Source organism: Macrotis lagotis, chromosome 4 (genome assembly GCF_037893015.1).
Source record: "Macrotis lagotis isolate mMagLag1 chromosome 4, bilby.v1.9.chrom.fasta, whole genome shotgun sequence".
NCBI classification, from domain to species: domain Eukaryota; kingdom Metazoa; phylum Chordata; class Mammalia; order Peramelemorphia; family Peramelidae; genus Macrotis; species Macrotis lagotis.
Window position 1 is genome coordinate 271,256,550 of NC_133661.1, and position 27,974 is coordinate 271,284,523.

At 36.9% G+C, this 27,974-nt stretch overlaps 1 protein-coding gene across 3 annotated transcripts in view; it reads right to left on the reverse strand.

Annotated features, from left to right (window-relative positions):
- The window catches only part of SUSD6 (sushi domain containing 6), a 92,616-nt gene that overhangs the window by 50,230 nt on the left and 14,412 nt on the right, over positions 1–27,974 (reverse strand). Inside the window, exons 1-4 of one of the 3 annotated variants that reach the window (XM_074236029.1) lie at positions 14,731–15,268; positions 13,492–13,574; positions 8,157–8,322; positions 7,756–7,945 (exon numbers count right to left, since the gene is read on the reverse strand). In XM_074236029.1, the coding sequence (XP_074092130.1) occupies positions 7,756–7,879 (124 nt within the window). In that variant the 5' untranslated portion in view covers positions 7,880–7,945; positions 8,157–8,322; positions 13,492–13,574; positions 14,731–15,268. Of the gene's footprint in view, positions 1–7,755; positions 7,946–8,156; positions 8,323–13,491; positions 13,575–14,730; positions 15,269–27,974 lie in introns of those variants that run through there. The other 2 variants (XM_074236030.1, XM_074236028.1) reach the window with 2 other exon arrangements.

Genomic DNA, 27,974 nt, shown 5'->3' on the forward strand with positions numbered 1-27,974 from the left:
CAAATGGAGAGATAAGGAGAAATTGAGATGCTCACAGATGATGTTTCCTCAGCATTTTGCAACCCTCAGAGTGTGTAGAAGAATGTTTTTCATAGAGTAGGTGCTCAAAAAATGCTTATGAGTGGTTTTAGATTAGGATAGAAGCTTCATCTATTACTTAATTCTAACCAAATTCTTTTCTGCCTTTTACCATCCCTGATAGTTAAATTTTATATGAAACAAATTTAAACCAATAACAAGAACCTGAATTCCTTTCTCTAGCAAAGAAACATGAATGACTGCCACATAAAGTGTTGACAGGCATGTACCCAGACCATATTTTTATTATATATTATTTATTTGAATTGTATAAAGTGTCAGGGGTTTCAAAAACTGCAAACACAAGATACAGTTGAATTCTTTTACAACCATCCTGCACTTTATCAGAAATTCCTGACAATTATTTGGAACTGAAATTCTTCACAATCAGTACTTTTAGAAGCATAGAAAAACTAATATTATTAGTTGCAAAGCTAACAGTAATCTATTTGACTCATTCCATCACCCCTCCCCCCCAAATTTATAAAGATTTAAAAACTGAACTTCAATCTTGGTTATTTATGTCAGGCAGGTTAATTATGAACAAAGACACATTTTTGGCACACAAAGTTTTCAAGCAAGCTAGTCCTAAAAACATAAGGTAATAAAAGCCTGGGAATTGGTTATGAAGACAAAAGGAAATTAGGAATACAATAAAGAAAACAGAAAGAATGTGTATATATATTTTGAAAATTCTAAACATTCAACAAATCCCAGACACATTTATTGAGTGCCCATGTGGTAAGCAATAAAGGTAAATAAGACAGATTCTTATCACCCCCCCCACCTTGAAAGTTACAGTCTAGTGCCCTTTCATTATGGGAAGATCACTGAACTGACATTTTCACTGGAAGACCTGGCTGACAGTTACATACTTAATGTGTGACATTTACCTCTCTATTCCTAAACTTCCTCCTCTGTAAAATAAGAGACTTGAACTAAATGATCTCTACAATTCCTTCTACTCATAACATTCTATGTGTCTAATGTGACCAAGGAATTTAGGGAACTTTAAAAAAAAGGCATTCTTTTACTATTCTGAGGAATGTAATCCAAAGCACATACAGAGAGAACCCTAATATATCCTTAGGGCAGCTAGATGGCACAGTGAAGCGAGTGCCAGGTCTGGAATAAGGAAGATCTGAGTTCAAATTTGGCTCCAGACACTTTCTAGCTGTGGGATCCTAAGCAAACCACTTAATCCTCTTTGCCTCATTTTCTTAATCTGTAAAATGAACTGGAAAAGGAAATGGCAAGTCACTGCAATATTTTGCCAAGAAATACTAAAGGAGATCTCAAAGACAGTTGGACATGACTGAAACAACTTAATGAAATAAATATTTGTTTAATGGAATCCAAAAAGTACTGAAAAAAGTAAAAGATACATAATCAGGAATGAATCTGAGGTCTCCTGACTTACAAGCCAGTCATGCTATCACTGATTAGTGCTAACCTGCATCTGTTTAAGTTTTTTTACCATGACTTCTGGCAATCAATGACTACTCTATCTGTTCCTGGAAAACCAAGATCATATTTGCTCTAGAAAGTGTTGATTCCCATAAGAGGTGAATGGGGAATATTAGAGAGTAAATCTATAATATACTGAGGAGTCCAGCTGTATGACCAGAATTAAGTATAGCTAAGGGTGGACCTGTTTGTGTGCTTCACTAGCACCATGTAAGAGAATGCAAGGAAACTCTCAGCACCCAGAGTGTTTAGAGTGGTCAACTTGTGGGAGGATAGAGACAAGAGATGTCCAGGACAAGCAGGCATGCACTGGAAGGGAGTACCCACATTGATGACAGCACAAATTCATTGGGTACTGGGGAGACCAATAGCATTACTCCAGGGAAAGGACTGCCTATTACCGAACTGAAACTGTGGTCCAATATTACTCGTAATTGGTTAAAATCAGTGATAAAGAAAAATGAAATCTCTTAAGTGGATGGTAGTGGCTAAGGATGAGGTCAACTTGTGGGAGGTATTTATTTGCACACTAACTTTGTAGGGTTAGATGCTAATTCCTTGACCTGCAGAAGAGGGTGAGAGGTAAGGATCATAGAATTACATCCAGACCAGACTGATTTTACAAAACCTCTAGATGCTAAATCACAGCAAATTTAACCAGCATTAGTTATTTGGATTAATTGCCAAGGAGGTAAAAAGCATGTTTAATATATAATCTGAGCAGGTTGACAGTGCTTTTTAATTTATTATTGTACTTATGATAGATAAGACTATGTGATTTAGATTTGGCCTATATTTTGTTAGAGAATTTTAAGGTAGAGATAATTCTATGTGACAGCCAGTCAATAAATTTTGTTAAGCATCTCCTTTGTGCCAGACACTTTTGCTAAATAATCGAGGATTCAAAGAAAAGCAAAAGAGAGTCTTGCTTTTAAAAAACTACGTTTAATGGAGGAGACAACATGCAAACAACTATACAAAAACAGGATATAAGATAAACTGAAGATAATCAACAAAGGAAAAGCACTAGAATTAAGGAGTAGGAAAGCTTTCCTTAAAGAATTCTAGCTGGAACTTGAAGCCAGTGAAGACCTGAGGCTGAGATGAGGAGGGGAAAGAATTCACTAGCTGATTGCAAAGCAGTTTCCCACTGTTTTTTCCCTGATATCAAGCTCAGTAACCCAATAGAGACAGGTAATTATGCCACAAAGAGATTACATCACTCAAGTCAGCAGTGTTTACAGTTGACAGGAAGATGTTCATTGGATGTTGTGGGAACTACACCCTCATTTAACAAACAATCTACTAATCTACCACAGGCCCTATTGTCTTTCCAAAAATAGAACTGCTCAGATAAACCTCTTCAACTAAAACTGGGAAGCAAATCACCCTAAGAAGTCACTGAAGGAGAGCCTAAAAATAATAAGAAAGGGAGCTTGACAACTATAAAAGAATCACTCAAAAAAGGGGGGGATGGACAACAGCTAGGAAGCCTAGTGTAAGACCTAAGTTCAAATCCGGCCTCAAACACTTAATAATTGCCTAGCTGTGTGACCTTGGACAAGTCACTTAACCCCACTGTTTTAAATAAAATTAAAAAAAATAATTTTATTGGTATCTTTAGTTTTTAAATAAACTTCATTTTTAATCTCTTTCCCGTTTTCCCTACCCAGAAAGTTATCCCTTACAAACAGCATTTTAAAAAAAAAGAGAAGAAAAATTCTTCAGCAATGCCAACCAAAACATCAACTGAGCCTGAAAGTACATACTACTCTGTAGAGCTATATTCTCCTAACTCTTCAAAAAAGGGAGAAAGGTAGAGTCTTGACTATTTTTTTTTTTAGGTAGAGTCTTGACTATATTTTTTTAATGCAGCTTGCAAGATCTTACTATCAAGTATTCTAGTCCAGGGATGTCAAATTCAAATAGAAATGGATCCTTACAGCCTCATATTGACTTAGAAAATCATAAATGGGTAACATTATCTAAGTTGTATTATATTTTTATTATATTGTTGAACATTCTCAATTACATTTTAATTTGGTTGGATTCGTACTCCAAAGTTTTGTGGGCTACTTGGAGCTCTGACTGAGTTTGAGACCTCTGTTTTTAATCATGTGGTAGAATTCAAGAAGTACAACAAACATCCTCTTTCTTTTCATCATTTCCAAGATCAAATTTTCTAAAATTCCTATCTATGTCTCATAAAGGATCTCCTCAGTAGAAAGATGAACAATAGTAGCAAACTCTAATATTTCTACTGTTGCAATTTTGGTATGCAGGTAAAATTTAAGTATTTCTTACAATTTAGGTGCCAACAATCCTATTGTCTTCTAATGTAGTCTACCTATTCCAATCTTTAGGTGCCAGACTTGTGAGTTTAGTGATTACTAAAGCTCCAAATATTCTCTCATACAATCATCATAACTAAATGCCTGCTACACTATGTAAAGCATGGTTTGCACACACATGAAATATGTGTAAGAATATGCACTGTTTACATTTTAAACTAGTGCTAATGAAACTAAGGCAGAGCTTTGCATTTCATACGGCATTTCATCTATTAAAAAGTACTCTTACAGGAATGGGAAATGTGGGAGGAAAAAGGGAAAGAAAGCAGAAGATAGAAGCTTTTTCTAATGAAATTGCTTTTTCCCAAGTTTGCTCACCTGGATCTCAGAGTTTTGCAAACTTTCTTGCTCATGTTCCTCATGGAAGGCATGTCATTCATTACAGGTGTCTCTCTTGGATTTAGGCCAAAAAATTATTTCTCCCTTCTTCTCTGAAAGTGTGTGTGTGTGTGTGTGTGTGTGTGTGTGTGTGTGTGTGAGAGAGAGAGAGAGAGAGAGAGAGAGAGAGAGAGAGAGAGAGAGAGGTGTTGAAGAGGACTGGTAGCAGGTATGATACGTAGTGAAACCCCTCATTTCATACACATCCTATTTTGCCATGTTAGGGAGGGAGGGAGGGAGGGGGAGAGAGAGAGGGAGGGAGAAAATGTGTAAGTATGTATAAGAAGAGGGAGAACAAGGTAGGAAGAAGAGAGGGAAAGAAAGAGAGCAGTGAAGAACAACTTTAAATTTTCCCTTCTTGATTCTTAACTGGCCTCTCTTTCTGTCTCTTCCTCCTCCCCACTGGTCTAGAGCCCTGAGTTTCGCATACTTGATTCAGACTTTGGCAGGAAAGTAAAGAAGAGGTGGGCAGTGGGAAAGGGGTGGAGGGGCAGCTGGGCTACAGGAGAAGGGCCAAGACAGAAGATTTCCCAGTTCTGGTCACGTGCTCCTGTAACATGCCCAGACAAGTCTCCCATACTGAGATTAGAAAAAAAAGCAGTATAGCAATGATTTCATTTATTTTTACTAGACTTGTGATTTCACTGATAAAGAGAACTTCTGATGTGAACTACAAATAAACAAAGGGGAGAAAAACCCCAATAACCCAAAACACTAAAATGAAGCCAGGCACTGAATAACAATAAAGGTCAATCTTGACTCAAGATAAGAAATAAGGAAATACTTCTCTCTTTTGGTGGAGAGATGGGGATTGTGGGTGCTAAAGGATGCATGCTCTATCAGATAAGATCCTTCATTGTTAGTTGGTTTTGCTCAACTATTTTTCTTGGTTACACAGGAAAGTTCACCTGGTTGTAATGGTATATCTGGAAATGAAATGATTAAAAAAAAGCAAGCAATAAAACTTATTTTGAAAAAAAAAAGCAAAAAGAGGCAGTTTGGTCAAGGAGGAAAAGTCAATCAATCAACAAGCATCAATTAAGTGCCCACTACATTATGAGGTACTGTGCCAGATGCTAGGGATGAAACACACAAGTAACCCAAGTCCCTGTCCTCAAAGAATTTACATTCTTTTTGGTGGAGGGAAGACTATATGCTTATAGCAAATATAGAATGTATAAAAAATAAACACAGTAATTGGGGTGGGGCAACACCTCCTGAAAGAGATAGCTCTTGTGCCTTTAAAGATTCTTAGGAGCAGAGGAAGACACATGGAAGACAGTCTGCAAAGGAACAAAAGTGAGGGATGGATGTAGTTTGACTAGAGCAGAGACTGTGAGGGAGAAGAAGTGCATAGTCAGCCTAGAAAGTATGTGGCTGGAGTCAGAGAGTAAAGGGCTTTAAATACCAAACAGGAAGAGTATTTTATCTTTATGGGGAGGAAAATGACAGAATCAGATCTATGCTTTGGGAATGTCAAATTGGCAGGAATGAGGAGGGCCCAACTTTGAATTCTGGCTTTATCATTCACTTATCACCCCTCTGAGTTTTAGTTTTTTTTTTATCTGTGAAATAAGCTTTAATTACATGATTGCTAGACCTTACAGCTCCAAAATTTTAAGATTTTATGAATAATAAATTTCAGGAGGGTTGGTTCTAAATTGCAGCAATAATTTCTGATGCAAAATTACAGATCTTTGTACTAAATATGTTTACAGAACATTGTTCCACCCTTTATGCTGATTCTATTCTTGTTTACCAAGCAATTTGCTTTTCATGAGGACAGTAAGGTCAGATTTTCTTCCACACCCTAAAATGTTCCATAGTGTCCAGAAACATGGAACACAATGGAGTCAATTCTTCCAAAGACAGATACACTAACTGTTTCTTATTTCTGGGCCTACTACAGACATGGAGGGAAAGGTGGTTCTGAGAGATATAAGGTAAATGTTAGACGTTGAAGGAAGATATGATGAGTTGGCAAGTCCTCTCTGATGACTCTGGACCAGAAATAGAGGATATGGGTAATGGCACCATTTCTTGCTAAATTTAATTGGAGAAGAAATATTCCAGGACAATATTAAGCAGCTCAAATGTGATTGTAGAGACTGATTCCCCTAGTCACAGCTTTACCCACAGGCACTAGTTCTTTCTCCTCTATCCATTCCCCAAAATTACATCTATTTTATTTCCCTCATGAGAAATAGTGTATATTTGCCCCTGAGACTCAAAAACTATTGTCTAAGGTTTATATTCCACATTCACACTCCCATTTCTTATGATTTCTGCCCTATTTCTCCTCTCTAAAACTGCTGGCACTGTTAACCTTAGGTCTCTGGGCTTTTTCTTTTGCCTACAGCTAAGATATCTTCTATGTATTGTTTCTCCCAGGTACAGTATGAGAACCTGAGAGCCAGGACTGTCTAGCTTTTTCTATTTGTGTCCCTGTGTGCTTGGTACAATTCAATGCAAAAAGTAAATGCTTAAGAAATGTCTTTTCATTAATTCATTCACAGAAGATATGAATATATAGGATGGAATGAATGAAATACTTATCAGGGTAACTAAATTAGTGATAAAAGTAATGAAGATGTAAACAAAATTGAAACATTTCATGACTCAAAATGTTGCTAGCCCTTAGTTTATCTTTTCCAATTTGCCAACCATTTAATGAGTACTATTTGAAACCATGTAAGATTAAACTGGAATGGACCATCTTGAAATTATTTAGTATAAACTTTTAACTTTATAGGATAGGATACTGAACCTTAAAGAAATCAAGATATTTGCCCAAAGACAGAGATAATTAGTGGCAAAAAACAAGAATTTCATCCTTTGATTCTTATTTCAGGGCTTTGTCCACTAAGATGAAAAGTGAGGGAAAACAAGAAAAAGACATGAGCCACAGCCAATCCAACAGAAAGAAAGGACATTATCAGGATTCCTTCAACCCACCCCCCAAAATCTAGTTTTGTATTAAGCCTTTCTGCCTACACATTGCCACATTCATGGTCAAAGGACAGAACAATGGTTCTCAAATTTCTGCCTACCAGACACTTTTGATACTCTAAAGAGTTTTGTTGATATGAGTTATATAGAGTGATATTTACTGTATTAGAAATTTAAATGTCAAAGTATTGTTATGAAAATATGAAATTGTTTTGATTTCAAGAACCCTATGAAATTAAGACACATTTGGACCACATTTTGAAATAGAGAAACTATTCTTTGCCATAACAAGAGGACTGACCAAATAACCTTTAAAATCCCTTCCTAAAATGCTATGCTATGATATCATATGATTCAAAGACCTTCCAAAAATTCTGTTTACTGGGCACTGGACACTGTAAAAGGGACATACTCTAATAATCTGCTTTTCTTGGGTGGTAATGAGTCCTCTAATCATCTGGAGCCATCAAGTACTCTGACATTATACACCTCAGGATGCCTAACACAATCAAAAGACAGATGCCTGACTTACCTGAAGCAAATCCATTTCCAAGGAAAGTGCTAATAATCATGAATGGAAGAAAAAATCCATGTCCTAAAGAGGCAAATGGTGAGGCTGATGAGCTGCTCTTTGGTGTTATTCTGCCATAGCACATCTTTTATCCGTCCAAGTTTGAAAGAAAAAAGGGGAAAAAAAAACCACCAGCCAGGTACAAATCCACCTATTAAAAAAATGCATAAAAAAAACTTCAGGAAGGAATAAAAGAAAAGTCCTTTAATAAGCCAATTAGATTCACCTCTCTTTCAGTGTAAGAAAGGTAAAATCTAGATTCTCTACAACTTAGAAGGATGGCAGTATTCCCAAAACCTTCAGCACATAAAGCCAGATTTCTGAAACAGGAGGCAGAGGATGGGAAGCAGCAATGATCTCACCTTGAAATCTCTCAAGCAGAGCTGTGTTTTGAGAAAAGATCCAATTCTGCCCCACAAGTCATGGAGGCTCTTGGTGAAGACAGGAAGGAGCAGCTGACAAGAAGACTGCTGTCAGTATCAGTGAGTCAAGTTTTTCCTTTGCCACGTGCACACGGAATGAGTTCAACTTAGGGAAGAAAAAAAAAAGAACTAATTTAATGGGAGGAAAAGCAACTCCAGAAGCACTGTCTTGAAAAGGAATGTATCCCTGAGCTGCTTGAACAACAGGCCTAGTCACTCATGGTTCTGACTCTGCATCTATGAATTTCAGAAACCAAACAATTAACAAGTTCATCATACACACCCGCAACCCAGGAAGTTCTAGTCAGTCACACGGGTGTTGAAACCGCCATACACTTCTCTCTTTAAATAAACAGCAAGCCTTCTCACTTGAAGCAAGATAGTTAAAGAGTTAAATGTGGATAATTGTGTGAAATATATTAAGAGTTCCAGGTTCCCAACTAAGCAAAGCTTTTTGGGAGCTGGTCAGGCAATAAGCATCAAGAGACTCTGAAATTCTTATTGTACATGAAATCATCTAATTTCAAAATCAAAGATATTATTCAGAAATCAGGGGTTAGAGAAGTCAATATTTAAACACTTAACTCCTATCATTAAACTCCTATTATGTGTTACACACTGGGCTAAGTGTTGGGGATTATTTTTAAAAAAGGCAAAAGACAATCAGAACCTTCCTTCAATTTGATAGGGCAAATCAACACACAAAAAGAAGCTGAAAAGATGTGGAGTGGCAAGGCAGGAACAAAGAGGAGGGGAGTCATGAAGTCCAGGAGTTCAATCAGTAGGATGATATAGATGACTGAATTGGGTCTTCTTCCTTAAATTGAGAATGTGGGAGGAGTTCTCCCTGATATCCTTTACCCCAAATAGCTTCTGAAAGTTCCCTTTCTCAAAAAACTTCATTAGGATCCCATTATCAATTTTTAATATGTATTTATTCAGTAATTTTGATGCAGAATTTAAAATGACTTCTAGAAATTTGGGATTTTCATTCATATAGGGAAACTGAGTCTAAAAACCAATAGTTCTGCAAACTTAGTGTTCAAGAGGACTCCAGGGTCTAATAAATTAATTTGTATATTTTGGGGCTTTTGTGTTGAGGTTTATAAATTTAGAATTAGAAGAGATCCTAGGAGACATTTTTTTTTTTTAGGTTTTTGCAAGGCAAATGAGGTGAAGTGGCTTGCCCAAGGCCACACAGCTAAATAATTAAGTGTCTGAGGCTGGATTTGAACTCAGGTACTCCTGACTCCAGGGCCTGTGCTCTATCCACTGCACCACCTAGCCGCCCCCTTAGGGGATATTTAATCCCATCTATCCCCTTCATTTTACAAATGAGAAATTTCATTTGTGTGATATGTCTATGTCTACTCAGGTAAATAATATAACCTATTTAGTTAATTTGTTTCAATTCACCCATTAGTATCCCATCTTAGTTCATAACAGATACTCAGAAATAACATAATTATTCTTTTTAATTAAAAAACATTTGGGGGCGGCTAGGTGGTACAGTGGATAGAGCACAGGCCCTGGAGTCAGGAGTACCTGAGTTCAAATCCAGCCTCAGACACTTAATAATTACCTAGCTGTGTGGCCTTGGACAAGCCACTTCACCCCATTTTGCCTTGCAAAAACCTAAAAAAAAATTTATTCAGATAGTTCATTTTCATATAGGACTTTCTATTTCCCCTATAATTCAACCTTTCTAATATAGACACACAGACATTCAGACAGACAACCCAAGAACTCTAACCATTTGTAAAGGACTCACTACTCAATAAAAATTCCTTAGACCAAAAAGCCTTAGACCAAAATCTCATAATATATACTACAATATGTTTCAAATAACTACAAGACTTAAATATAAAAGGTTCTAAGAACAAATTAGAGAAAGAAAAAAAAGGAAAATACCTTTTGCAAAACTATGTAAAGAGGAAGTCTGTTGACCAAAAAAGGGATAAGGAGAATCAGATTACATATCAACTACATAAAATTTTAAAGTGCACAAACAAAATCAATGCAGATAGAATTAGAAGGCAACCAGTTGTGGGGGGTGGGTGGGGGAAGAATCTTTGTAGCATATTTCTCTGAATAAAAAATCTGATATCTGAAATAGAACAGTGATACTGCTACTAGGCCTTTATACATTCATATTAACACTATCCATAGTATTTTTTTTTATTGTAGCAAAGAATTGGAAATAAAGTGAATACTTATCAATTGGGTATAAGTAATTTATGGTATATATGACTGTAAAATAATATTACTGAACTCTTACCAAACAACAAAAGGGATAGACTCAAAGAAACCTGGGAGAAGTTGTAGGAACTGATTGAGAGTGAAGTAAGAAGCAGAACAATTTAATGATACCAAGAAAAGAAAAAGGTGTCAAACATTTAATAAAGAGAAGAAAGCAAGAAGTTCACTATGATACAAAGAAAGACAAGCAGGGCAGTGTCGGATCTTTCATTTTTTAATTTAATACATACTTTAATAATCAAACTACATTATAAAGATTCATGTACATAATAAAGATTCATGTTGTCAAATATAACTATTTATGCTATTTCCCCATGTATAAGATGTACTGCTTACTGGAAAATGTAGGGTCTAAAAACTTGGAGCATCTTATAAAGTGGTTTTTACTTGCATTTCTGGTTTTATCACACTAGTTGTCTTTGTGCTCAGTGTTTTGCCTTTGTTACTGGTATATTAGGTTATGTTTTGCCACATTCTGCCTAGAAATGGCTCAGAAAAGACTTTTGTATACAGTGCTGAATTCAAGTTCAAAGTGATCCAGTTTGCAAAAGTGAATGGAAATCGTGCTGTTGAAGAGCAGTGTGGTCCTACTCCAACTCAGAAAACATCAAGCCAAGAGCAAAGGGTCAGTGTGGAATTCCTGTGTCCACAAAGAGGTTCAACATGAGGCCACAAGAACTGTGATGAAAAAGAAGTGACTGATTTCAAGGGAGACACAATGGATGCTTCAGGTTCATGCACCAGACTTTCCCAGGGAGAGTTTGTGGTCAATCCCAAAGGAGAGCCTAGGCAGGAAAGCAGGCAGAGCCTCTCCTGAGATGGTGATTCATCAACAAACACAGATGAGGACAAGCTAATGTATGGGAGTTTTGACAGTGATGAGGAGTTGTATGAATTTTATGATGAATAAAATGAGTTCAATAACTTTAAGTAATAGATTTTTTTTTCCAAATTTCAGGCCCCCAAATTAAGGTGTGTCTCTTGTATGTGGGGAAATAAGGTAATAAAAAAATTTAAATGAGGGGGGGTTGGACTAAATTATCTATAAAGTTTTTTCTAGATCTAAATCTATGATTTTCATTATATGCCTTCCTTCCTCCCTTATGATCAAGGCTATTGAGACAAGAACCTTGTAAACTGCAAGATTTCATAGAAAGACATGCCTATTATTATTAGGAGGTCAAGGTTGACCTGTTGTTTTTCTATGTTCCTGTTTTTTAATCTGAAATACCTCCAGGTTAGCCGGGGTTTTGCTTTAAGAAAAAGGGCAGATCAACCTCAAAGTGACTCATAATTAGGACTTCAGCATTGTGCTTTGGGAGGCTTCAGAGCCATAGTTTTCTATGCCAACTTTCAAATACCTCCTCTCCACAAGGCAAAGATCTTCTGACCACTGAATATATCCCAAATGGCAGCCCTCAGACACCATGGAGGTAAAGGATAAGGAGAGATTAGTTCGATTTCATTTGTGGGAGTTGAGTATCACAGCTGAACAGAGAGAAGGCAGTTCCCTTGGCATCATGCCTTCCTTTTGGATACCATATGTCTAATAATTAACCATAGCAGATAACTATTTCTTCTAGTTATCATTATCTAAAATTAAATATAATTTAGGATGTAGTATGTATATACAGGGTACCCAAAAGTCTTAGTGTAGTTTTAAGCTATTACATTTTTGAAAACATAATACCTTTTTAATAGTTTAGACATCACCCTTGTTCAAAAGATCTGTATAGTGAAAGTTATTGTATTTCCAGTAGTAATGTATGGTTGTGAGAGTTAGACTATAAGTTAAGCACTGCAAAACTGGTACTTTTGAATTGGTGTACTGAAGAAAACTTTTGAGTCATAGCAAGATCAAATCAGTCAGCATTTTAAAAATTAATTCAGGCTATTTGTTGGTAGGTCAAATACTGAAGCTGAAGTTTTAAATATTTTGGCCACATAATGAGAAGTCAGGACTTATTGGAAAAAGACTTATTGGGAAGATTGATGGTAAAAGGAAAAGAGGATGACAAATGATGAGATAGACAGCATTGTGGAAGCAATGGAGTCACAGCTGTACACAACTGAACAAGAAAAGTTCTAAATTTGCCCAAAGACTTTTGAGACAACTTGTATAGAAGCACAAAGTACTTTAAGAGATTTGAGAAAGGAGATCATTTCCAGCCAGTGATAAAATGCAGACAGCATGGTAAAATGTGAAGCAGTTAGAAAAATAGGAATTTTCTGATAATTATTACTTGTCAGAGTCTTAATAACTAAGGTGCAATATAATGAACTCTCTGGTCTAAAGCAATGAAAATAGAGGACCAGTCTTCAAGCCTTCCCAGCAGTGGTTTCTGTGTCCAAGGAACTACAATGACATCTTCAACACCCCTCCTTCCCCCAAGTGAATTGGTAGCATATTTTGTGCTGACTTATATAATTATAAAAAGAAGCTCAAATGAGAATCTATATAAAGCACTTTGCAAACCTTCCAGTATTAATATTATTGACAGTTATAACATGCATAACCTAGACAGTAAGAGAGGCTAAAAACATTTTCCCTGAAATGTTAACACTGTGACTAGGAGAAGGAAGAACAGATATAATTCTGTTTATTAGAAAAATGCAGGCACCCATAACTAGTAAAGTCCACCCCAGTATCTTTCCATCTGAATTGCAACAAGCTCAAGAGATCTCATTTTCCTAATCAATCCATCAGCACACTTAAACCAAGGAAGGGAAAGAAAAAATAAAGAAAAACGAGCCACTAGGTTGTTGAATGAATTTGTCTATTAAAAGTTTTCTACCCAGACTTTTGAAAATATCATTGCACATTTGCTGAAAAGAATCCTGAACCCAGAATAAGGAAATATGCATGCATTCTAGTTCTAGATCTGCCACTGCCAAAATCAACTCCTCATTGATCACCTCACCTTTCAGTTGCTACACTTGTAAAGTGAGTCAGATATCTCAGACACAGTATAGTAAAAAGAGCACTTAATTTGAAGAGAAAAATTTAATTCTTTACCTATTATACTATTTTTGTGACCTTGGTGAAACTATAACCTCTTCAGGTACTCAGTTTGGAATCCTGGGCATTTTCACAAACTGCTGTGATGTGGCAGAGAGAAAAAAGTATTAAAAGAAGATAAGCAACTTTGCTATGCACAGTAAAACTTGCGGAGTGGCTGATATCCTCCTAGGCACTTCACTGGTCTTGTCTACCCTAATACTTTTTCTTTGTCCACTTCTTAAATTCAAGTTTTGTGTTGCAATTATGTCCATAAAGTATCTGCAGCTGCTGTCTGGCAAAAGATTAGTTTCTGTGGTTGTGGAACCCAATCCCCTATTTCCCATAGGTTCAATGTATCATTCACTTTTTTTTTAAACTTTTATGCCAGTTTCTAGGAATGTCACTCCTTGAAAGTTGAGGATTGACTGTTAGTAGGATTGAGGCTAGGAGGGTTGATCCAGATGGAAAATTTTGTTCACATCCTTTTCTGACCACTCATATACTTCTTGTGGTTTTTCAGCCTTGTCTGACATTATGATCCATTTGGGATTTTCTTGGCGGAGACTATACTGATTTGTCACTTGCTTTTTGAGTTCATTTTACAGCTGAGGAAACTGAAGCAAAAGAGGTTAAGTGACTTGCCCAGAGTCACACAGCCAGATTTGAATTCAGGAAGATGAGTCTTCCTGACCCTAGGCTCAGGGCTCTATATACTTGTCCACCTATCTGCCTACTCAAATTCTATTGGTCTGCATTTTCTTTTGCAGAATGGCTAATACAGAAATTTTTGCATGCCTGTACATATATAACCTATATAAACTATTTGTTTTCTCAAGGAGAGGGAGGTGAGGAAGAAGAGAGGGAGAGGATTTGGAACTCAAACATTTTATAAAACAAATATTAAAAATTTTTTGTTTATATGTAATTGAGAAATGGGAAGTTAGATTGGCTCAGGAGGTGACCTGGAGTCAGAAGGATCTGAATTCAAATTCAGCCTTAGACACTTATTAGTTCTGTGGCCCTGGACAAGACACTTAACCATGTTAGCCTTAATCTACTCAAAAAGGAATTGCCAACCATTTCAGTATCTTTGCCAAGAAAACCCTATGGTCAGTACATTTCAAAGGGTCATGAAAAGTCAGACATGACTGAACAACTCAACAATTGAAGGAAAATAAAAAAAAAACGATTGAGTTCAAGTCCCAAAGATTTTGCTAATCTTTTCAGGTGCCAGTTCCTCTCTTCCACAATTACCTTTTATTAGTTTTGTATATAACATATATTATAACTCCCTTAAGAGAATGTAAGTTCCTTCAGAATAGGGATTATTTCATATGTTCTTTGTGTCTCCAGTGCTGACAGATAAGTAGATCCTTAAGTGCTTGTTAATTGTTCCTAGAAAAGAAAAACCAAGTCTTAAAATATACCCCTTACTATTAGAAACAAGGTTGGTCACAGAGGTGAATGAGAAATTATAAATAAAGAGAGGTTACATGACATGCTCTAAGTCACACAGATAATAAGTGGCAGAGTTGGGATTTGAACTCAGGTCCTCTGACAGGTCAGGACTTGTCCACTAGACTATGCTACTAAAAGGTCTTTCTGAGCCAAGTCCACCAGACTGAATGAACTCACCATAGCTCCAGGATAACAAATGTTGTCAAGACTGAAGGAATGTACTATACACTTTACTATTAAGGAAAGGCCAATCTAAAAAGTGAATAAAAGAACTGACTAACTACTTAGTAATAAAATTCAGTAAAAAGTTCATAAACTTGAGAGTAAAAAGGATGACAAAAATAAATTTTGAATACATAAAATTTATGTTTTTGCCCAAACACATTCAATACAGCTAAGACCAGAAAGTAAACAATTAACTAGAGAAAAACAGATCCCAAAATAAAGAAAAGAGGTTGACTGCATTTTTTTAAAGCATACCAAAAAAGGCCAGAAGGAATTAAAGACCAGATAGTAACATGAAGGATTAATTAAATATATAAAGAAAACAGAAAAAACTTTTAAACTTTTTTAAACTTTTAAACAACAAAGATCCAGTTTTACGTTGCCATCTTTTCCTGTTCTACTTTGTATATGGAAATATCTATTTTATTTGCTATTAAGCTCAGAATTCTTAAAAATGTAAATAAAATCCAATCCAAGAAAATGAAATATCCTTCTTAAGACTTGTATACAAGTCTTCATGGCACTCAATAGGGCACTCTATAATCCTGGCTCTACCACATAACTGCTTCTGGTCAGCCCTAGGCAGACATCAGAGTCAACAGTGTCTCCTCTAGGGGATCCTCTCTCCCCAGGTGGATAGCAAGGTCATTGAGGAACAACTCAATCATTAATTCAGTGAGCATTTAAAAGCCTATTAAATGCTATATGGATTACCTGGTGACCTCAGGAAAATCAATCGATTGCTCCAGGCCTGTTCTGTAAAATGAGAGGGTTGTATAACACCATTTTTAGTGCCTCTTTCCAACTCTAAATCTATGTATGATCCTAGGATCCAAAAGTAATTTGATACTGCTGATGGCTTAACCACCATTCCCTTATGGCTGTGTCTGAGCCAGGAAAGCTATAAAGTAAGCCAAAAACTCAGATGTTAAAATTCACAACAGAGATGTATAGTCCACTCAAACTGTGTCACAGGCTTATGATTATGTTTATTCTACTTAAGGAGAGGAAAAAACCCAAAGACTCAAATAGATTCCTCTTTTTCCAGGTGAATTTTTAATCAAAAGGGTAAGAAAACAAGACTAAAAACTATGTTTCTCATAGTTATGTTGCCACTTAAATATCTGGTGGCTTCTGACTTCTCAGTCATTAATTTTGCCACTATTTTCTTTCCACATCTGTAATGATAGCCAGGACCCTCAAAAACGCCAGAATTCAGAGCTGAATATGACTGACTCTTTCTAAATCTTTGTATCCCCAGATACAAAGTCCCCCAGACACTGCTGGAGTGGAAACAGGCTGTAAGTTTATTAGTAAAGGAAAACTCTACAGTAAAGCACCAGCCTTGGAGTCAAGAGAGATGCAGAGAACTATGAATGTAGAAAAATTATAATCAGAAACAAATTCTGTAATTTTTAATGCTGTTAAAATCTTGTTAATTGTGGAAGGCTGTTTGCTCCTGATATGTAAACTGACCCCTGTTGCTTGTATCCTGTCTCCCATTTTCCCCTTCACCTAACCTTGGCCATAGATGCTAGCATTACAGGAAATACCATGTTGAACTTGGGGATTTTGTACCCTGGGACAGGAAAGACCAGTACATTGCTTCCTGTTGGAGAATACCTGGTCCAGGTGCTAGACTACTCCTCTAGTGCCACCCCTTGGATCTGACCTACTACAGAAGTGTATTTAACAGGAAGTTCCTCTCCTTCCAGTCTCTTCTTGATTCTGTCTTTTAATCCTGCAGGATGTCTGCATCTCTCTTTCCTTCCATATGCTCCTATGTCTGTCTGTCTGTCTCTCTCTCTCCCCTGTCTCTGTCTCTCTCTCCTCCTCTCACTCTCAACTCAAACTTCACCTAGCCTATTCTTAAAGTGCTTGCTGTTTTTCTAGGAATTTTAATTTGTTTGTTTGTAATAATTCCTAATAAAATCCTGAGCAGTTTTCACATCTCTAGCCACTGACCTGGATGGCTCTGGAGGAGAAAGTGAGGCTGGTGACTTAGCATAGCACCCCCTCACTCAAATCCAATTCAGGTGCTTGTCATGGCATCACCTCCCTGGATGTCATGGTCTTCTTTGAGAATAAAGGATAAACATTATTAATTCCAAACCCTACCTCCTGTTCTTTTATCCCCATCCTCCTCATCCTAACTGAACCTTGCCCACCAAATTCACTATGCCCTCTTAGACATCTCAAGCTGTCTATTCCACAGGTATCTTAATTAAACATGTCTAATTCTGAACTCCCGATCATTCCCCTGAATCTGTCCCCCTCTTCCTACCTTCCCTATTACTACTGAGGGTACTACCATCCTCCTAATCACCCACGATCAAAATTTCTGTGTCACTCTCAGCTCTTTACACCTTTCATGGACCTTTTAACCTTCATACTATCTCTCGTATCTGCTTCCTTCTCTCTACTGACCCTGCCACATAATATCCTATCACTTTACTCTAGAACTAGTCATTTCTATTGGGTACCTGCTACCTGCCAGGCATTATGCTGAGTGCTGGGATACCAGAAGAGGCAAAAGACCCTCCTTGCCCTTGAGGAGCTCACTACCTGATGGAGGTCCTCACTGCTTCCATCCTCCATTCAGCTATCAAACTGATCTTCAAGCATAGTTCTGATCATATCATCTCTCTGTTCTCTCTCCCAATCCTATTCAATCAACTCCAGAAGCTCCCAATTATCCAGATGTTATCAGCATCAAGTATAGAAATCTTTGTTGTAGCTTCTAAGCCCCTCCATAAACTGATCCTTTCCCACCTTTGTAGTCTTCTTACCCCTTATTCTTCCCTCCACCCCTGGATTCTGCTAGCCAAGGAGACTGGCAACCTTGCTGGTCCTTATAGAAGGTATTCCATCTCCTGATTCACTCTATATATTTTACTCACTGTCCCTCAATTCCAAATCCTCACCTGCACTTCCTGGTTTCCTTTAAGTCTCAACCAGAATTCCACCATTCCCAATCCCCCTTAATCTTAATGCTTTCCCTCGGAGATTATCTCTAATGTATCCTGTCTATATCCTCTTTATAAACAAATGTAGAAAGTTATTTGTTTGTTTTTCCTATTAATAGTCAGCTCCTTGAGACCAGGGATTTGTTTTTGGTATCCCCAACACTTGGCACAGTTTTTTTTTAGGTTTTTTTTTTTTGCAAGGCAAATGGGGTTAAAGTGGCCTGCCCAAGGTCACACAGCTAAGTAATTATTAAGTGTTTGAGGCTGGATTTGAACCCAGGTAACTCCTGACTCCAGGGCTGGTGCTTTATCCACTGAGCCACCTAGCTGCCCCTTGGCACAGTTCTTAACTGCTAAATCTGAGAGTGAATTTTCAGTCTTCAAACTTTTTAACTTTTGTGCTGCATTTAATAATTACAATTATTATCTAATCTTATCCTCACAACAACCCTAAGGAATAATATGATCATAATGACCTCTGCCTTTTTACATATATATGTGTGTGTGTGTGTGTGTGTGTGTGTGTGTGTATGTTTATAGATTAATCATAGGTTATTGGCAAATCCCAGAGGATAAAATTTCATGCTTTACCTACATTTTGTCATTTCATTTTAACCCTCTATTAAAAAAATTTTTTTGGTCAACCAGTATTAATTAATTTATTTTCACATTATGACCAATAGTCTTGTTGTAAAAGTAAACATAATCCCCACCTTCCCCCACAAAGAGAAATCGCAAGAAAAATAAAGTGAGAGGAAAAAAAATTGTACTTCATTCTGTGATCAGATACTATCAGCTCTGGGATGGATCACATTCTTTATCTGATGGACTCTCTCTTTATCTGATGGACTTATGTCCATCAGAGAAGTTGCTTCAATATTTTTTTTCCCTACAGTTGCTATTACTCACTGTATTTTTCCTCCATCCCATTTGTTCCCACTCCCATTTATTCTATTTTCTCTCTCCTTTCACCCTGTCCCTCCTCAAAAGTGTGCTATATCTGACTACCCTCTCCCATGATTTTCCCTCTGTTCCATCACCTATACCCTCCTTCCCCTCTCCCCTTTTCCCTACACCTTTTAGCCCTATATTTTTTGACACTTAATTAAAATTTTATTTTATCTTGTCCAATAACATGCAATGGTGGTTTTTCAACATTCATCCATTTGCAAATCTAAGAGTTCCATATTTTTCTATCATTCTTCCTTCCCTCCCCCTTCCACATGTCTAGTAAAAGTTGTACATACAATCTGTTTCTGACACAAAATGCAAATTGCTGCTCCTCCTCTTATCTGCTACTAATTAAATTTAGGGTTAGCTACCCTCATAAAAGAAGAATGACCCCACAATTAGATGGGGCAAAACCAATCAGAATAGGATTTCTGACACTTTGAAAAGTGAAGAACAGACTAGTTTCCCCACCCTGGCTCTAAATGAACCTTTACCTTAGGTTACCACTAATGCTGAAAGAAAAATTGTAATTGGGATGGTGGGGACAGATAAGATCACTGAATGAAGAGAGAAAACTGTCTTAGCACAACTTTGTAGGCAGTAGGCAATTAGGATTCTATTCAACAGGACACTTACCCAGCTCCATCCCTTTGCCAAAAGGGAATCCATATTTGCAGCATTTTAAAGAGGGTGCAGTGGTTTATTTTGCTGGAAGACAACTCCCCCTTCCAGTAAAGTGAAGGCTAGTCTAAAAATACCTGTAGATTAAAAGGCCAACAGACTTCCTGCTGGGTAGTGTATGCCACCTGCCTAAATATGGAGAAGAGTTAAAGGATCATCTTTTAAGGAGAAGAGACTCAAAAATAAGCCCAAGAGTCTCCTCCCTTTTAGAAAGTACTTCCTTGGAATTACTGTCCTAATTTCTATCAAATTCCTTCCCCTTCCTCTTGTATTTTTTAATCAAAAAACTTCCTCTTCTAAGTAGGCAACTACCTGCAGCAATTGCTGAAAGACATACATATTAACATTCAGCACCTACACAGTCCAGGAAAATCAATCAAAAAACATTTCCTTCTCCAATTAATTTTATAGCTGAGGAACTGAGGCAAATAGGATTAAGGGACTTGCCCAAGGTCACAAAACCAGTCAATGTCTGAATTAGATTTGGATTTAGGAAGATAAACTTTCCTTTCTCCAGGCTCAGCTGTTTCCACAGTGCCATCTAGCTGTATGTAAACAGGTACATAGAAGATATTTACTGAGTAGATATGAGATGTAATCTCAGGAGAGAAGGCTCTGTGGTGGGTAGAGAGAGTAGAGACATTAGAAAAGGCCTCTGGGGCAGCTAAATTGCACAGCGGTTAGAGCACCAGTCCTGGAGTCAGGAGGACCTGAGTTCAAATTCTGATTCAGACACTTAATAATTGCCTTTGTGACCTTGGGCAAGTCACTTAACACTACTGCCTTAAATAAATAAAATTTTTAAAAAGATGGAATTTCTGGGAATCTAACTTTTTTAAAAAAGGCCTCCATGATGAGGAGGCATTCAAGCATAGACTTTGAAGAGGAAAAGAGAATCCAAGAGACAGAATGAAGAGGGAAAACACTGGAAGCAAGGGGGACAACCAGTACAAAGGCAAAGACACTGGAGTATCAAGAACCAGCAAATAGGCCAGTAGAGTATGTAGTAAAGCATAAATAGATTGTTAAGTTTGGAAGAGGTAAGGTTGTAAAGAGCTTTAAATGCTTAAACAGAGAAAATATCAGGTGGTAATAGGTAATGGAACTTATTGAGTATGGAAGTGACATGTTCAGTCCTACCCCAAAGAAAATCAAATTGTGGACCTGGAGCTTCCGAGAGCCGAAGTACCCCAGATGGAAGCCACATCTACAAGGGAGGAAAGAGGTATAAAAAGAGACTCTAATAGGCATAAGTTGCCCATTGATGTCAATTAAAACCAAAAATTTTTAATTGATTTTCTATGAACATCTATTAGTTTTACCAGAAACACCATCTGGTTCTATTCTGATAAGAAACAGAAAATGGGTTTCATTCAGTAATATCTATTTAAAAAAAATAAAACTGATCAAAGTTACTTCTCCAGGAAAAGAAACACTATGGTCTTTTCTCTTCTGAAATGTTTATTCAGTAATTACAAATGATTGGGTTTTATTTTATTTTGGTTATCTCATCCCCAAACTATTAATGTTAAGTTATAAAGCACTTCCTAAAGAGTTTAATACACCAGAAGGGTTTCCACACTAGAAAAGGGCCCCTTACCATAGAGTAAATTTTAGTGAGTTATCAAAGGAATCCATGAGACTATCTTGTCCAACCTGTTCATTTTACAGATGAAATAAAGAACCAGGTAATGAAAATGAAGAATTTTAAGCTGTGATTCAAAGAAAAAATTTATCAATGACTAAGTTGGTGGCAAGGCTGAGACAACTGGATATCCAGATATCCAATTAAATGTTCTTTCCATTTCAGACAAGTGTCTCCATGATTTTCTTGCCCATAATTTAAACATATCACATATATATTTAAGCCAAAAATAAATTCAGAAAGCCAATTTCAACAGAGGACTACCTTTAAATGAACAATTCAATTCATTACATTATTCTTGAGTATGTGCTGTATCCATACCCAGTAGGGTAATGCTAAGGAGTCAATGTACGGGGCGGCTAGGTGGCACAGTGGATAAAGCACCGGCCCTGGGTTCAAATCTGGTCTCAGACACTTAATAATTACTTAGCTGTGTGGCCTTGGGCAAGTCACTAAACCCCAATTTGCCTTGCAAAAAAAACCTAAAATAAAAGGAGTCAATGTACCTATACCACAGAAGTAGGACTCTAAGTTCTTTGATTTGCTTTAAGTCTCAAGGGGTTATGTTGTCACTGAGGTGATTCTTTATTTTGCGATTAACAAATAATAAGAGGGTTTTTTTTTGGTAAATTACTTTTCAAGTCTTCTAAAAGATGTACTATCAATAATTTGAAGGAAATGCTATTCACAAATAAATCCTTAGAGATCACTGTCAATGGTCAACCCACCCATATTGTGGGATTTGGGCAAATGTCTATAAATGTCTATATGGCTAAGATTGAATCTCTGATCTCAGGGGCTCCTAAGATAGATTCCTCACATATTTCTGATTCTGAGACAAAAAAAAAATTTGGAATGATTAACTATGGGCAAAATTCTGATAAAACTTATGATATCCTGCATTAGTATCCACATCAGGTTGGAACTTCATGATCCTTTTGAAGACATAGAAGTCAAGGAAAGAGAGTGACAAGGGTTACTGACAGGACAAAGAAGAGAAGAGAATGTAATTTTAAATGGAGGAAGAACATGGTTGTTTTTGTACTTAGATATAGTTTTAATATTATAGTTATCCATGAGTGTGATATTTCTACTAACTTGCCATTGGACCCAGATAGCTCTGGAAGAGAAAGTGAGGCTGCTGATTTTACATAGCCCTTTCTCACTTAAATGCATGTCATGCTATCACTTTCCTAATGTTATAGTCCTCTTTGAGAATGAAGGACAAACAACAACAACAACAACAACAACAACAACAACATTTAGCTATTAACAATATATTTCATGAAGGTAAGAAGCAAGTCTTATCTACACTTCAAAGACATATATATATATATAGATAGATAGATAGATAGTAGATTTCATTGGGGTTATAATCCCAATGTGAGCTACCACCAACTATTCATTCAACATCCAAAACACGCTCAGCACTATGCTAGGGCTCAGTAAAATAGAGAAAAGAAAGTATAATACATGATGAACTATGCTTACAAATTCATTGGAAAAATAAGATAATAATAATTAGTATATACGAGAAAGACCATAATGTACATAGTGAAAGTGCAATAGCTGGTTAGGTTAAGGCAAAGAAGACACATCAGTTGCAGTATCTAAGAAGAAATCAAATGGGAGTTGAGCTAGACTCAATTTGGATGGAGCTGAATTCACAGGTAAGTAAGGTTTAAATCACCTGTAAACTTATCCTACTAAGACCAAGAGAATGGGAAAGCAAGTGGTTGAACAACTGGACCCTGACTTCATATGATCCTCATCTAATATCCTTCCCCTCATTATCAATCTAAAGGGCAACATTTGGGTATTATTGGGTGCATCATGATATAGCAGGAAAAACATTAGATTCAAAGTTAGGAAATCAAGCTTGTAGGCCCTAGATTAATCTGAGTTTATGTAACATGTCTAATTTATCCACAACTAAGTTTTTCCTACTGTAAAATAGATATCTTACCTATTTTTTAGGGTTGTGATAAGCATAAAATGATATCATAGATGGGACATATCTTCAAAAATTATAAGGATTAAATAAAATTAAGCTATAAATGCCATTTCCTTACAAGAAGGAATTCTACTGAGTACAAACCTAAGACAAAATGTCTATTTAGCCCCAAAGGCTTATGCTCTTCTTTGAAGGGGAAAGAAACAGTTTAAGAGGAGTCCATATCCCAGCTGTATTCCTCTGCTCTTTCCAAATGAATGGAAAAAAAAAAAACACAGGCAATTTTGCTTCTACATCCTTTCATAGGAAAGATTTAGTATTGTGTATGTGTGATTAATCTAAGCTGCCATGTGACAAATTCCTCTATTTCTAACCCATCTCCACTTTTCTTAGAGAAAATGGCTATAGTGGAATATTTAAAAAGGAATAATGGCCACTAAAAATAAATGTAGGGAAATGGAAAGAGTAGGAGTCCATGCTCAGATGTCTCATACCTGAATGCTATACCTGCTAGCTAAGCTGAATCATTTTAACAAGCAGCAAGAAAATGCTTAAAAAGCATTCAAACTTTTGAGAAAAAAACAATGAGTATTTCTGGAGATAAGACATTCTTGTTTAGGGGTAGGATATTAATAGAAATTTAGAAGGCTGTTAGAATGAAAAATCCTATGTAAAAGGCTACAAATCTAATTTTACCCTTTCACAACACCCATATTCTTGTCCTTCAAATAACCTCATCTCTCAAGCCTTTGAAAACAATCTTCTATTCAGGCTTAATCAGCTGGGTTCTCATATCCTTTAACCAGAAGCACTACTAGACACCAAGATCATTTGTTGCTGCCCTTTCCTCTCTTTTACAAAGGATTACCCAGAAACACTTTTTATAGCTCAGAAGAGGAAGACGGTTCATTAAATAGTATTATTAGCACTCATTATTTTTAATAACCAAATTTGGCACCCCCAAAAGCTGAGATAGTACATCTCCCTCCCTTCTTTTCAGAAATGGAGGGCTAGAAGTGTGGAAAATTGTATATATTGTTGTTCTCAATGGATGCTGGCTACTTTTGTGTGCCCTCAGGGCACAAAGCAAGCAGCTTGGCCATTGCATTCCAGATCCAGGAAACATAAACAGGTGGAGCAGGTAAGCAGGAGCCCCCAGGCCATGGGTCCATTGAGATGAGGGTCTCTGGGGCTCTGACCACATTCAGATCCTGATCACAGTCTAGGGCCCCCCACAGAACAGCAGGTACCCCCCCACCTCAGCCCAGTGGCAGAGGGGGGTGCATATGGTCATTCACAGACCAGGAGGGAGGACAGAGCCTCACACACTGAGACCCTTGTGGGAGTGTCCCAAAAGCTCAGGAAGCACCCCAAAAACAGGCTTAGGCTGGGAAAATGAGCAAGGAGAGAAAAAAAGAGGAACACCACTGGGAAATACATTATCTATGATCCCAAGAAGGATCAATATACTCAGTCTGAAGATGAGGAAGCACAAGCTCCTGCATCTAAAGATTCCAAGAAAAACCGAAATTGGGCTCAGGCTATGACAGAGCTCAAAAAAGACTTTGAAAATCAAATGAGGGAGTTAGAAGAAAAATTGGGAAAAGAAATGAGAGAGATGCAGGAAAAACATGAAAATGAAGTCAGCGGCCTAGTCAAGGAAATCCAAAAAAATGCTGAAGAAAATAGCATGCTAAAAACCAGCTTAGGTGTCTGAGGCCAGATTTGGACCTGGTGCTCCTGGCTCAAGGGCCAATGCTCTGTCTGCCACCCAGCCACCTCTATTATTATTACTATTTTATTTTATTTTGGGTCTTTTTCTTTTTTTTTTTTTTTTTGGTTTTTGCAGGGCAGTGGGGTTGGGGTGATTGTTGGGTGTATGGGGCCGGATATGGGCTCAGGTGCTCCTGGCTCCAGGGCTGGTGCTGTCCGCTGCGCCACCTGGCCATACCTACAATTATTACTATTATTTTTTATTTTAATTTTTTTTCTCTCTCCTCTTTACTGTTCAAGTGAGTCTATATTTTTTTGGGGGACGGGGTATTTTGTTTACTCTTAAGAATATTTTATTAATGTATAAAAAACATTTGTAAAAAAAAATGTGCATACCCTTTGATCCAGCATACCACTCCTCGGTCTATACCCTGAAGAGATGATGAAAAAGGGTAAAAACATCACTTGTACAAAAATATTCATAGCAGCCTTGTTTGTGGTGGCAAAGAGTTGGAAATCTAGTAAATGTCCTTCAATTGGGGAATGGCTTAGCAAACTGTGGTATATATATGTCATGGAACACTATTAGAAACCAGGAGGGATGGGAATTCAGGGAAGCCTGGAGGGATTTGCATGAACTGATGCTGGGTGAGATGAGCAGAACCAGAAAAACACCATACATCCAAACAGCAACATGGGGGCAATGATCAACTTTAATGGACTTGCTCATTCCATCAGTATCCAGAGAGAGAACTGCGGAGTTTGAACAAAGACCAAGGACTATTACCTTAAATTTAGGAAAAAAAAAACCCTGATATCTTATTGTCTGATCTTGCTATCTCTTATACTTTATGTTTCTTCCTTAAGGATATAATTTCTCTCACATCATACTCAATTTGGATCAATGTTTACCATGGAAACGATGTAAAGACTGACAAACTGTCTTCTGTGGGAGTGGGGGTGGGAAGCAAGATTAGGGGAAAAATTATAAAACTCAAACAAAATAAAATCTTTAATTAAAAAAAGAAAAAAGTGAAAGTAATAATATGCTTTGGTCTGTGTTCAAACTCCATAGATTTTTCTCTGGATGTGGATGGCATTTTCCATCACAATACTTTTATAACTGTCCTTGATCACTGAAATGCTGAGAAGTGCTAAATCCATCATAATCTCACTGTTTTTAACTAATCTGCTTGCTGCCAGGTAATATCTGCCAGTGATTGGTGCCCACACAATTTCACCTGGGCATTGCTCCAATGGTCTCTTGGGGATAAGTGGGTGTGGTACTATTGTATATTATTGCATTGGTCTCAAATGGCCTTCTAGAAGTGGCTGCTGAAATTTTTTCTGGGAGGCATTGCTTCCAGTCACCACATTTGGGGTTTATCTCTTCAGAATCAAACAATGGCCAAAAGTAGTAACTATTTGAGATCCTGTTACACAAGAGGGATAGCTTTTCTAGGATATATTTTATTATTTTGAAATTTTTTGGATTTTTCAAGGTGAGGTTCCAGTATAGCTAGTAACCCCTGAAGATTTTTATTCATTTATTTTTTCCTGTCTGTTATAATTGACAAAATATTTCTCCCCCCAAAGGCTGAACAAATTGTGATAAATGAATATAATGGAATATTATTGTTCTATAAGAAATGCTGAGAGGCAGATTTCAGGTAAAACCTGGAAAGACTTACATGAACTGATGCTGAATGAAGTGAACAGAACCAGAACACCGTACACAGTAGCAGTAACATTGTATGATAATCAACCATGATAGACTTAGCTCTTCTCAGCAACGCAGTGATCAAATTACAATTCTAAGGCTTGTGATCCACAACCAAGGAACTATGCAGATCAAACTATTTTCAGTTTTTAAAATTTGCTTCTTCTTTCATCATTTTTTCCCTTTTGTTCTGATTCTTCTTTCACAGTATGACTAATATGGAAATATCTGTAACACAAATGTAAGTGTATAATCTATATCAGATAATTTGCTATCTTAAGAAGGGTGGGAGGGAGAAAACTTTACAATAAGGAATGTTGAAAACTATCTTCACATATAATTGGAAAAATAAATTAATTTAAAAAAATTTAAAATAAATTAAAAACATGTATTTGGGAAATATTTAACAAATAAAAATATTTTTTAAATGTTAAAAAATCTATCTCTACACATGAGTGGAAAAAATACTATTAAGATTTTTAAAAATTAAACAACAAACTATAATACAGCTCTTGTAGTTTTGCATATAATCTCTTTTTGTCTTTCTGTTTAGTGCTTATGAAGTTCAGAATAGAATAAAATAAAATTTGAAAAAGAAAAAAAGATTCCATACTAATCTTGGTCCTGTAGAATAGACTTGATATAGACTAACTTGGTGCATCATATTCAGATGAGACTTGTAAACTACTTAACAGTTAACAAAGGAAATTTCCTTAGCCATAGCATTGAATGGATAATCAGTAAGGATACAACATAAAGTCAATTGAGTTTCCCTATCTCTCTGCAAGGGCCATGCTGGCTAACTTCTTTGTGGGTTGGCTTTTAATATACTTAGGTCACTTGGAAACTAAGCTACTCTGAGCCAATTAAATATTAAGGATACCCTTTTTTTTTTGCAAGACAGTGGGGTTAAGTGGTTTGCCCAAGGCCACACGGCTAGGTATTATTAAGTGTCTGAGGCCATATTTGAACTCAGGTACTCCTGACTCCAGGGCTGGTACTCTATCCACTGTACCACCTAGCTGCCCCTCAAGGATACCATGTTTTTGGGGTTTTTTTTTAGGTTTTTTGCAAGGCAAACGGGGTTAAGTGGCTTGCCCAAGGCCACACAACTAGGCAATTATTAAGTGTCTGAGACCGGATTTGAACCCAGGTACTCCTGACACCAGGGCCAGCTCGAGGATA